At 33.4% G+C, this 13,657-nt stretch overlaps 1 protein-coding gene across 7 annotated transcripts in view; it reads left to right on the top strand.

The window, feature by feature from the left end:
* Positions 1-13,657, top strand: part of ZNF644 (zinc finger protein 644) — a 208,187-nt gene that overhangs the window by 83,028 nt on the left and 111,502 nt on the right. For 6 of the 7 annotated variants that reach the window (XR_003523446.2, XR_003523448.1, XR_003523433.2 and 3 more), the window contains one exon: positions 13,015-13,117. Coding sequence is in view for 3 of the 7 variants with exons in the window: in XM_027614200.2 (XP_027470001.1) it covers positions 13,015-13,117 (103 nt within the window). In the remaining 4 variants the exon portion in view is untranslated. Of the gene's footprint in view, positions 1-10,934; positions 11,005-13,014; positions 13,118-13,657 lie in introns of those variants that run through there. The other variant, XM_027614223.2, reaches the window with a different exon arrangement.

The raw sequence follows: 13,657 nt of genomic DNA, 5'->3' as shown, positions 1-13,657 counted from the left end.
ATCAAGGCTGTCTTATCCTAGACCTGTTTGTAATACTCTTGTCTGCCACATACAGAACACAAGCAATTGGAATTCCTAAAATGAAGTTCACTTTAAGGTAGGGAGCATTCTGGTAAAGACTGAATAAATAAGAGTCTTACAAAGAATGGGGACCCAAGAAACAGGCCTGGATTAGATTTTAGAGGACTTTAAAAAATGCTTCAGTCTGACAATTCAGGCAGATAATTGCAAATACTCAGGCACATCTCTCCAGTACAGATTTTGTAGGCCATTAAAAAATGGTTTTACATCATCTGACAATCTTTCAAAACGTAGGATTAATTATTTGTAAATAACTGATCATAACTCTCCACTGACCAAGGGTGCAATCTAATAAATACTTTATTATCAAAAAAATATCATTATTAAAGAAAAAAGTAATATAGGATGAATGGGGATACATTTCTTAGGGCATCAAGAAAAAAAAAGAGGATATTACTTTTTAAATACCTTCAATACTAACCAAAATGTCAGAAGTGTTAGAAAATATAAATTGTGTTTTTGGCAGTCCTAAGGCAAAGAGAAGGAAAATGAAAAGCTGAAGAAAGTCTAGTGTGGTATTTTCCACAGCCCACACCCACTTTTAAGAAAAATAAAAAATTCATGCACCCTTTTCTTAGAAATTCTGAAACTTTCCTCCTGATATTTGAAAGCTTCTTGACCAGTAGAGCTACACGGAATATGTCTTTACTGCTTACTTATGCCAACTAAAAAGTTTTTTTTAAATCAGCTTTATTAACATTTTTAATTTTCCAAATGGGAACGTTCTGTATTATAAACTCCACATGCCTATTTTCTTCCCCCATATTAGTTTTAGTGATGTCAGTCAGTGCTCCCAATCTGTAGTTTCTGGAGGGTTCCACTGGATTATTATAAGGGATTCATCAATTCATATGAGCAACAAGAATCATTTTTCAAGAATATGTAGATGTTGTTTTGATGAAAGAAATACAAAATCCTTTTTAAAAAACCTTACCTTAATCTAAGTAGATCACAAAGCTGGAACAATGTAAGGGAAAAATAGGTAGGACTAAATCTTCCATAAGAATGGCTGGTACCTAATTCAAGTAGTCTTCATTCATGTGGATTTTATTTATGTGGCCTCCTTTTGAAGAAAAAGCTTAGGTATCCCTAAGAGTAAATGCTAAAGGTCTGCATGGTTACCTAGGATAGAATAAACCCCCAAGCCTTCTTAGAAAACACCAGCGCCTAGCCTCTTCTGTAGGAACTAGCAGTCTTTTGAGGGAGGTAAATATTCTAGCTAGCCTGAAAGATCAAAAAGGATGCTCCTCTGTTTCCCCAAATAGCTGTTTACTTGATGACTCACGCAATTCTAAAGTGATGGTGCTGAATCTTTTTTGGGTCATTGACCTCTGAGAATTTTGTGAAAGCTGTGGTCCCCATCCCAGAATCATGCACTTATTCATCCACAGATAAAAAGTTTTCTATATATAGGTTTTGTATCCCTTGAAGGTTATCATCTATAGACCCTTCTTCCTCTGGCGGAAAGCTGAGAAAGAGGAGATGACAAAAATGAAGTAGAAAGAACACAGAACTAGGAATCAGGAGCCCTAAGAAATGTGTGTGTGTGTGTGTGTGTGTGTGTGTGTGTGGTAAGAGTTAGAAAATGCTTAGAATGCTGGAACTGTGTAACATCAAAACTAATTTATATGGTCACAAATATAAACTAAAATATAATACGCTTCATAATTTTAGTAAAAGGACATAAAGTAGGAAAGCTTGGAATTGAAGACGTGGAAGGGTAGCCATACTTGGGACAGAGTCAAACTGTCAAAAAAGAATAGACTTCATTTTGCCCAGAACTGACCAAATTTATAATCCACTGGGCAAGTTCAAATAATTATTTAATAATTTCCATGTGCTTGTGGATAATCATTTATGAAGCATTTTTTTTACCTTTTTAAAAATGAATTTTTGTCTCAAGAGGCTAGTGCCAAAGGGTTTACTTTATATCATATATTGTAAATTCAAGGCATACTTCTAAATAGAAATTTATTACAGTTAAGATAGACCACACTATTGGTGGACTTCTTTTTCAGGTTTTGTTCTCTTTAGATTAACTGCTCATACAAATTTTTTCCTGGTTAATTCTTTATACAATCTAATAAGAACATTACATAATTTTCATTAAAAATCAGAAATCTTATATAGTTCATATTAAGTGCATTTGGACTTTTAATTTTACTATTGACTTTTTTGTGTTTAATATTTAAATGATACCCTTTTTATACTGGCAGTATTAAAAACACAGCATTACTAAGTTATTAGTAGAGTGACTGTACACACTGGGTTAGCCCTGTTGTCCCAAATGAGTAATAGAAGATTGCCTCCTTCATAAGTGTCCTGGATTGAACAATAAATTATATGGTCACTTTGGTTATTAAAGTTTCTAAAATATTTAAAATTATTTAAGGCAGAGTATATTCTATCAACTTAATCTGCAATAAGGAACCAAAAAAAAAATATTTTGAGGTCAAAGTAAGAGTGAATTCCAACAGGTAAAGAAAAGGAAATAATTAAAGCCTGAATAGGTTGTTGTGAAAGGAAATATATCAGTAAGGTGAATGAATGTTTGCACGATGCTTCCTTATGGTACAGAGCCATGTTATCTCTTAGAAAGGAGAAAGAGTAATAGTGGTGTTCAGCATTTTTATTGGAGCTCCATTTTACATCTTGACTGTGTATACAAACTCACTTTAATACACATACTTGTTCACTCATACTCACCTAGATTGAATGGGATGTACTCTAATATTTCTGTTTTATTCTTTTTCATTAAAAATAATGCTGGTCATGACCCAATAATTTGATTTACTACCTACTAAGAAGTTACTACCCACAGATTGAAAACACTCCCCTTAAGTGACTTTTTCTCTTAGGGAATAGTACTGACCAGAATCAACAATAGTAAGATTTTAGAAATCATAATACTTCTTCTATGGCAGCAAGTAAATTTTCTTTACTCATTGTATTCAAATGTTTATCTGTGGATCGTATTTTATTTATTTTTTATTTGTAGATCATATTTTTTAATAAAATGCTAGCCTCCAATATTTAAATTGGAAATTTCTAGTTAAAATTAATGCAAGAAAAACTTTTTTTTTTTTTTTTTTTTTAAAGAAAGGGTGAGGCAGAGGGAAAGGGAGAGGGAGAAGCCCAAGCACGCAACCAGTGCACCCAGTACAGAGCCCGACACAGGGATTGATCTCACAGCCCTGAGATCATGACCTGAGCCAAAATTGAGTCGGATGCTTAACTGACTCAGCCACCTGGGTGCCTCTGAAAACATTTTTATATGCAGGTATATTTGGGGGAAAGGCTTCATTTCATTACCTTCAAGAACACTTCCATGACAACATTTTAGAAGTAAAGCAGGATTATTGCTGTTCTATACCAACAGACTCACCACTATCATAATTAATAAATAACTTCCAATGAGAAAAAGAACTTAAAAATTGGCACTAGAGAGTCTTTCAGTAAGTACCACCAGTGCAATATATCTACATTCTTTTTTTAGTAAAGTCAGTGTTTTATTTTTCATACCATCCACTTTTAAATGGAATAGTAGGTTGTGTGTTACTTAATAGGGTCTTTTGCCTGTTTTCAGCTTTAATGATATAATTGGCCATAGAGGCCTGCAACACCCAAGTGCTAATGAATGTGTAACAGTGCCAGGTGCTGAGCGTGCAGATAAGCCACCAGAAAAGTAATTCTTGTATTGTGGAAAGTGCTCTAGGAACACTTTTCTCCTGTGGTGGAAAGAAAAAAATAGTATTGTGAAAGCTTCTCAAGATGCATTAAATTATTTGTCTTTTTGTGAGTGTCTCTGCAGTGTCTTTTAAGACATTATTATAAAATTACATCTTGAGGAAATTGCATGCTTTTATAGTGATTCATTCAGCCTGAAAGAGTAGTACAAACAGAACACTTTTATTTTCTTATTATGATTAAACTTTAAAGGAGCAAACTAGCTTTTAGTTAAAGCAGATACCTTGATAATTACTCTAGACTGGGCTATATAGAGGATACACGAGAAGTATGAAACATGTTCCTGTCATCAAAGAACTTAAGAGAGCATTATTGGCAACACATATAAAACTATCAAAATTAGAGAACTATGCAAGATAGTATACAAGTAAATGGAAGTAAAGTATGAGTGCTGTAGGATATAAAGGTGTTTATTTTATTCTAGGCTGGAAATTAAGTTGGGTTCTTTTTTCCTGCTGCTCTCACAATTTGACTCATTATTTAAATAGAGCCTCAAAAAGAAGGAAAAAGGAAAAGTAAGAGTGGTTCATGCTGCTTTCTTGTTATTATGTTTAAAATGAGAGAGAAAAATAAAGCTGGTAGTCAAAGAAAATTTTCATTCATTCAACAAAATTTTTAGCTGTTGTATCATGTACCAGGACAGTGCTCTGAGGCCGTAAAGACCCTGCACTTCAGCTGCAAAAACATACACATGATCCTGTGGGATAAGTACTAATCTGGAAAAGTTTGTAAGGTTTCAGCTAGACCCTAAACTTGAAGGATGAGTAGTTTTAGGAAGAAGAGATGAAGTAGAACATTCTAGGTAGAGAGAAGGACATAGTTTAGGCACAAAGGGATGAAATTTTGAATTCAAAAGGTACTAGGAGATTGAATTACAGGTATTTGGGAAGATGGTAATGCCAGAAAGGTGGGGTTGATGCTTTGAATGCTTGCTAAAAAAATTTGGAAATCATGGAAGAATTTTTTAAAATAAGGGAATAATGTGGTCAGACTTGTATTTTTAAAAAGCTATCCCTGATAAAATGAAAGATGTGTTTCTGTATTTTCCTGGCTACAACTTATCTCTGTAGTATCTCTTTTAATGAAGTGAAGAATACTTCATTAAAAGTGCATATCTGTATATATTTATCTGCACAATAATGTGTCATTATTCATCATTAGCACAACAATAAATTGTTCAAGTTGAATAAATTTTCAAGGTAATCGAAGACTAGTGTCACACTTGATTTTATCCTAACCATTTTGATGATAATGTTTCTAAAATGTTCTTATTTCTGCCTTGGGAAACTGTAGACTGACTATAATTTAATCATTTGATAAATAGGAGTCACCCTTATGGATACTAAGTGTTTTATTATGCGAGCAAGAAGTGGGCTATTTGCCTACAATACTAAAAATTGATTGGCTGATTTATTCACTAATTCAACAAGCAATTTTTTTCAGTTCCTACTTGGTTTATGCATGGTGCTAAGTACTGCAGAGATAAATTGGATCTTATCGTAGAAGCACATAATACATAACTGTAATACAAGACAAATTGTAAGTGCCATTGGAGAGTTACACCTCTCCTCATGAAATACTGTGGAAGTTCAGAGGAAGAGGAAGGTACTTTCAGCTGGACCAGGACCCAACAAGGCTTTTGGAAGTAACATTTGATTTGGATCCTGAGGATAGCTAATTGAAATGGAAATCGGGATCAGGGGTCGGCAAGAAGCATACCTATAGGAGGGAGCAACTTGGGACAGCGGGAAGGTTTATTGAAAATACAAGGAAGTAGGAGGTAAGAGGCAGACAAGTAAAGGATATGGAATGCTAATCTATGGTGATGGGATTAACTTTTTAGTGAGGAACCAGTTAAGTGTTTTTTGTTTGTTTGTTTGTTTGAAGAATTGGAGAAAAGTTAAAGGATTTGCTGGGGAGGTGGAGAAATTGTAGGTGAGGTCGTTTTAGTAGTCCTGAACCAGGACAATGACAATATGAATGCAAAGGAAAGATAATAATTAAAAAGGTAATACTATGGAAGGAAAAATAAGCAGAGTTTGGCAGATTAGTTAGAGGTAGAAGAATAAGAGGACAGAGATAGAGATGACTCAGGTTTTAAATCTTGTTACCAGGAGGTCGGTTATACCAGTCAGTATAACCATCATATGAATCTGCTACCATGGTGTTTCTAAGTAAAAGATAGGCTTCATTACTTATCCAGCAACACGTGATCATCTAGCTATTCACTGTAACAAAGCAAATAACCACACTGATCGAATCAGTAAATTTGTGTGTAGGAGAGTGGAATTCTGAAGAGTTTTGTACCATTGTAGCACAAAATATTTACATTTTATGATGCCTGCTTTTGATATCATTAGTTATAAAATTTAGGAATTCTATTTGGTTGATAATCTTTTTTGACCAACCACTTGTTTTTCATAAAAATCTTAACTAGTCCCCTACCATTCTTGTTGGTTCTGTTACTAGTTTTCGGAGTTTTGCTTTTTATATCTTGTTTGATCTTTTTAACAATTGTATTAACCTAGATTTTTATATGTTTGGATTTTTTAACATGTCTAATATCTTTATATCCTTTGTTGTAATGTTTTGTGTTTGCTATGATTTCTATTCTAACATGATTTTTTTAATGCTCTTTATAATCTGGATTAAGATATAGTTAGACCTTATAAGTAACAAGGCATGTTCTGGCCAGAGCTAACTTGTAAGTAATCTGCATTAAATGACTTTATGGAAATAATAAAACAATACACAGACTTTCTCTTTTGGAGGTTAGGATGAGAGGATGAATGTGACTTGATGGAGACTCTTGGTCTCTCATGTATCAAGAAGTGGAAAAATAGTATTCACCGTTTCTTTGTTGTGTCTGGAATTTGAGGAATAAGGTTAATTTTTGCTGTGCAGTGTTTAGAACATTAATTGTGGCCTTAGCTGGAAGTTAACTCGACGCAGAAGGTGCCTGGTCAACACCATGTTTGATTATAGTTTGGATTTTGGCTGGAATGTGTAAAACCTTCAAAATTATAAAAAAAAAAAAATCAGATCTATTGGGATTTGTGCATTTGTGACCTTCAGATACACCATTATAATTATTGTGCGCCCTGTGTAACTTGAACATGATTATATTAAAAGATAATTTATGGCAATACTAAAGTAAGGTTGTTTCCTTACCTAATTTTATAATCAGAAACATTTATTTAATTACTCCTACTAAATATGAAATGATATTTTGAAAATACTGAGGCTTTTAGGGGTCAGGAAGTGTGATTATATACAAATAATTCTAAACAAAAGTGTTTTATAGCAGATTAGTTAGGTATTTTAATGTTTATTCTAATTTTAGATGTGTCTTAGTTTTGGAAGAGTGGTTGATATTGGTAAGTGCATATTTTGCTTTAGAAAACAGCATGCAAGTCAAACCCATCTTAAGAAATTTTAAATGTTTTTTCCTAACCTGTTACCACAGAGAAATAATACATTTACTATCCTTATTAACTCTTAACTGACCAGTAAACAACTTGTAGCCAGGGTATTGTTAGCTTTTAGCTTTTGACAAGCTGGAAAAACTAGTCTGCTTCCAATTTCTTTGTTTATAAAAATCTGTGATAAAGTATACTTACGTTTAGCTTTTCCCTTCACTCCTTAGGGGAATATTGCTCAGAATATTCTTTTACAAATATCCCCTCTACTTTGAAGTAGCAGAGACTTCTACAAATTGAATGTACCTATTTTTCTCCCAAGTAGACTTAAGTTTAAATAAAGACTACCTTCATTTGCTTGAACTCATTCTCTGAACCAAGGATAGAAGGCTATTCCTACCCTTAATATAATCCTTAATTTGTAGGGCAAACTCAAACTACCTGCTTCTTCTAGACTAATACTTTAAGCAATAAACCTCATACTTAAAGCAAAGGAAATCTGCTTTTCAGGTATTTTGCATTCCATCCTTTTCTAGGTAAAATGTTAAATCTTGCAGGATCTAATTAACTTTGCCATGATTGCTCTGTGATTCTGGGTTAGTTATTACTTTTAGTCACTGAGAATGGAAACTCTAAAAATTGATGTAAGTAACCTAGGATACTGAAAAAATATCCAATTTTGGAGTGAAAATATCAAGAGAAAATAACGGTGAAAATATACTTCTGAGTTGCTAATTATATATCTATATGCTTAATTCTGATTGGAAGGGGAACATTGCTTTTCATGACAGTAAACCCCTTAAACTGCTTTATAATGACTGGTTTGATTATGGTAGTATACCTAGAAACAAAAAATTGGTATTGGAAGTAGGGAAGTCCTTTCCATTTTCATAGGCTATAGAGAGTGGGATTTAACAATTTTTCTCTTAATAGCTGTTTTTTTGAGTCAAGAGATTAAGAGGTGGAGCTGAGGGCTGGCTTTCTCATTTAGAGTGGTAGGTACTCAGGACCCAGAACTGGCAACATATTTTGCAGGATCCAGTGCAAAATGAAGATGTAACGTCTTGTGTTAAAAAACTTAAGAATTTCAAGATTGCGTATGACAGCAGTGTTTAACCAAGTATGGGATCCTATGTGACTGCACAAGTCATATACCCATGAAGTCTGTCGTGTAGGCACTTTATGCAAAGAGAAGAGTGTACACTGAAGAAATAAGAATTTGGCTTCCTTTATCCCCCATCCCTATTTTATACAAGGTAACATGTTTCTCCTCCCATTCCTCCCGCCACCAAAAGCGATGTTCCCTTTTCAGCTGGGGCTGAGGGAAACAAAATGCTCTTTGCACAGTCTTTTATATGCTTGGGACTTAAGAACTTTGAAGGACTAATGACAGCAACTAGAATTGAGTTTATTTATCATCTCACATATGTGTACCCCTTGGGACATAGGCATTCTCCTCCCACCTCTCCACTGCCACTACTTACCTCCACCACCAGTGTGTTAATGGTGGTGGAATGATGACTTACCTCTTTCCATCTTCTTTATCCCTACTGTCTTCCTGAATGAGTTCATAGCTGTTGTTGCTGCCTACCCATCTTACACAGGCCAGCGAGATGGAGAAGAAATTTTCTTCCCTCTAGTAGAGCTATACTATACCTCTTATTTTGGATGTGTATAACCTGGCCATTGTATTAAGTTTCATTTTACTCCAGAGATGCCGAAAACCAGTTAGGAACAAAAAGATGAGATGGGACTTTGAATTAAATGGGTAGGGGAGGATGATTGCAAATAAAAATATTTTGGAGGTGAATGTTAATTTAGTTATGATGTCCTTTACCACACTGAAGCTTCAGATGTTTCTAAGAAATAAATACTCATTTTTGGAGGTCATTTGTGTAGTGAACTAAAAAGAAAATGAAATTCACTGAAATAGTTGTATGTAATGGGCAGAAAGGTAGAAGTGTCAAAAGGACTTATTAAATGTTGGAGCCCAAAGTAAATTATTTTTCTTCCAGGTATAAAACTAAATAAGGCTCAGAAAACAAACTTGAATTTGTATCTCTGTGTTACTCATTGATTATTTGCTTTTAACTGATCTGGTTTAGTGCTTTAAACACATTTTGTTGTTGTTGCTGTTGCTGTTGTTGTATTTTGTAGCATAGCAGTGTGGTGTTCTTTTTGAGGGTTCATAAGTCTACTGTATTTCTCTTTCATTCCTATTTGATCAAACAGCTGTTTTACTGAAAGGAAAGGTATATTCTAAAACTTTGTATATAACCTTACAGCATAGTTTATCCTTATAAGTAAAATACTCCCAGTAGCAGATTAAATCCTTTATAAATCAGATAACTGCAAAGATGTTTTTAACAGTCTTCTGCTTAAAATTGATCATTTAAACATTTCTGCCTCCCTGAATAGGTGCGTGCCTTAGGAAGGTTTGAATGGCTGAGTTTGTTCCTTTCTAAAATGCAATTATCCTCAAGGAGAAGAAAATTAAGATTCTAAAACCAATCTAGTATTTTGTGTAAATTTTAAGTATAGAAACAGTGTTAGATTTAAAATACTTTGGAAGAGATAAAAAGTGTGTGTGTTTTTATTTTTTGACACTAACAAATAAGTGCAAATAAAATCCTTTTACAAAGAAATGCTTTGTATAAAGATATATTTGGCAGATTATTAATGTAAACAACTTTGTTAAAGCTTTGGCTATTTATCACAAATATTGATATGCCCCATTATATTAAAACTGAACGTGTTAGTGTTCTGCTTTTAATGTTCTAATGACTCCTGGTACACTCCAGAATAAAACTGCTTTTCCCTTTACATATAATAAAAACTGTTGAATGAGAACATTTGTGTAATAGATATGTTTGTACATCATCTTTTTCATTTAGTGGAACATTTTGTGTAAATCATCTTTTTCATGTAAAGAATACCATATGGATGTCCCCTTTGTGTGCATATTAATAATATATTAAATACTCATTTTTTTGCAGATTTTTCTAAAATGTTTGAGCAATAATGCAGGGGTGAAGTTTGGATGTTGGTATTAGAAAAAAACTATTCTTGTAAAATGTATTCATGTTTTACCATCTAAAATAAATACGTGACATTTCAGGGGATAAGAAATTTAAAAGCGATCATGGAGATATTAAGACACCAAGGTACTTAAGTATAATTACCAGAGGTCCCAAGTTTTTAATATCCTTACTTTATGGACAAACTTCCAAGGATGCCCAATGCATGTGGTTCTCTAAACTTACTTGGAATCCTGGGTAATGGAGAATCTCAGTGATATGCTGGCAGAGTTGTCCTATTTTCCAAAGTCATGATACCTTCAAATATTAATTACTACAAAAGCTTATGGCATTGTCATTTAAAATTTAGATCTGATCATTCGTAAAACAGCCTAAACCTCAGTTTCTAGAGTCTGTACAACATCAAAAGTCAGAAAAATTCTTTTTCCTGTGTTAAAGTCAAAAACATTTCTATATCTCAAAGTAAACATGTCCAGTTCCATTTTTAAAGAATTATGGCGTCTAAATATAACTGATAAAAACATTCTATTGCATACTTGCCCATCACCCTCTGCCCTTCTCCCTAAATTTGCTTTACACACTTAACATTAGCATTCTGTGAACAAATTTTTGAAGTATTGTTATAATGCATTCTGTTTGTATCCTACAGTAATTTATTTACATTTTAAAAGGAATTTGAATACAGTGTGGCAATTTTGACAACCAGCAAGCTCATCAAAGTAAGATTCTCCCTATAATCTCATGATAAACCAAAAATGCTTACTCTGTTCCACATAACAAAGACAGGGATTGTGTGTGGTTTACCTTTTAGATAGGGAAAGAATAGCTGACATCTATTAGCACATAGCACTTAGCCCTTTGAGTTCCCTAAACTCTTCTAGTGTATGAATTGCTTTATGCTTTAAAATCCACTTAAATTCAGATTGCTCACCAGTGCAACTAGGAAAAAGAAGGTGCTAATTACAAAGCACTTGGTACCTCACTCTTCCTAATGGTTGTGAAGAACTTAGTTTCTACATCTAAGCTAGACTGATCAGTGAAGAATTTCAATGTGACTGTTAGCAACATATTCATTTAAACAAATGACGCACAGGTGTTCTACAGGAATGCTACCTATATTGCATAGTGGTAGAACAAATTTCCATTCATACGCTGCCTAAGTGTCAAAGGTTAAATTATTGGGTTTTCCTTTGTTTTTTCACCAGAAGTATTTGTTGAGTTTCTACTATGTGCCAGGCTCTTGACTGAGATAACTAATAATTTATAAGATTTTTCTATTCCAGATTTTGTTTATTTAGCTTTGAATTAGCCATTCTTAACTTGATTTCCTGCAGTTCTTTATTAGATTCTTCTTCTGAGCATAAGCAAAGGAATACTCTGGACCCAAGCAGGATTTTACTTTTAAAGAGGCAGGTTACACAAGAAGCAGAAACCAGTGGCTTGAATGAGATTTATCTAGGCTTCTCATGGTTTTTAATTTTCTATATGACATTTCTGTTAGCATTGCCAGTTGACTACTGTAAGGAACTGTGTTCACTGGTTTTGTAATAGTGGCATCTATTCTTTTGGAATCTGGACTTTGAACAACTCATTTCACAGAATCCTTGAAAATCAGTTCCTATTCTCTCTTACCTAGAATTTTTCAAGGGATTTCACATGACAGGTTAACAGAAGAAAAGCCATTTGTGTAACTCTTCTGTTACATTTGTTTCCCTCCCCCTTGGATCCCTAGAGATAAACTCTTACCTTCTCTTCCTGCTAACTGACCAGCAGCACCCTGGCATATTGTCATCCCTTTGTCCAAAGGAATGGTGTAGTTGTATTCAAAAACCAATAAAATGTTATGTCCTGTCATTCCTACCTACAAAAAATACCTTTTTTCCCTTTATTAAATTATATTTTTTAGAATAAGTGATTGAAGGAGAAGTCAAGTAATTGAAGTAATTTCAAGAACAGCACTAAAATTTTGACCCACTTTTAATATAAAAATCTTTTTCCCTTTTTAATCACAGTTTAAAAATAAGTTATAGGAGAAAATGTAAAATTAAAAAAAATGTGAAGTATAGTTAGCATTACGTTTCTGGTCCATTTGTAAATTTATGTGAGATATTCTGGATTTACATTTATTTCTTAAGTAAAATAAAAATTATTGTACGTGCAATACAGGTTGAGTTAAAAAAATGAGAATTGAGCTTTTTTTGCCCTTCCAAATGTAGGACCAGCATATAATTTTAAGAGCTATTTATTATGTATTTGCTGTAAAATTGATTTCTCACTGACTTTTTATTATGTTGTTGATTCTTTACTAAGTTTTCAAAGCATGTGAGAATAATGGAATAGTCATCAGATGGTAACTTAATTTAACGATCTTAAATAAAAGGTTATAATTTTCCTGGAAATAAGGAAGATTAATTAGATATGAAAATAATGTACTTAATGATTGTAAGAGGAAAGACTACCATTGTAATAATTGGCCAATTTAGTAATTTCAAGTTTAGTTACATTCTCTCAGTTCTAGTTTGGTATATGATAAAGCATTATTTGAAAAGTAGTACAGGAAGAATGTTACTGTTGTTACAGACCCAGCTACAAGTTAGTGCATGCTTCAGGGAATACAAATGAATGTAGACTTTTTCTAACTTGGTTTAGATGGCCTGACCTCTCTAGAAGTATGTATTTATATTTTAGAATATATATAAAATGTTAAGTCTTTCTCTTCCCTTTTTTAGCCTTAGATTGTAAGCAAAAGAAATCAAGGTCAAGATCTGGAAGCAAGAAGAAAATGCTAACATTACCTCATGGTGCTGACGAGGTTTACATTCTCCGATGCAGGTATATGCTTATATTGCCATATCTGCTCAGTTTCTTCAGATTTTGCTTTGAGACATATTAGGGATTTTTAATTTGTGGCAGAAGGTGCATTCTCAGCTATCAAGTTATAAATGAATTTTTGGAGACAGGCTTAAAATCTTTCTTAGCTCATAATACACTGTATTTCATAACTGATGAATAAATTTTTTATATCATCTCAGAACTGCAGTGATACTGTGATTTATGAAAGTAGCTTTTTTTGTTGTTGTGTCTTATTTAGTTGCTTTGTTTGGTTTACTTTGGTTTGAATTTTTTTTTATTTGTCTTGAGTGTCTGCTTCTTGGGACTACATTTCTCTCCACTCATACTTTAAGTATAGCTATGCAAACTTATTCCCACCTCCTTGTATACTCATCCTCATGAGGTTTAAGGAATTCTGAGTTGGGGAAGGGTCTTTTGAAAAGAATGGTACATTTTGGAATTATGTTGTTTTAAGTGTATTGAGATGGATAGGTATTAAGACCTTTTAATTAATTTTAATAGTATTTCCACCTCTACAAA

Source organism: Zalophus californianus, chromosome 4 (assembly GCF_009762305.2).
Source record: "Zalophus californianus isolate mZalCal1 chromosome 4, mZalCal1.pri.v2, whole genome shotgun sequence".
Classification (NCBI taxonomy): Eukaryota; Metazoa; Chordata; class Mammalia; order Carnivora; family Otariidae; genus Zalophus; species Zalophus californianus.
The sequence above is the reverse complement of the archived record's forward strand: the minus strand, read 5'-3'. Positions and strand labels throughout refer to the sequence as shown.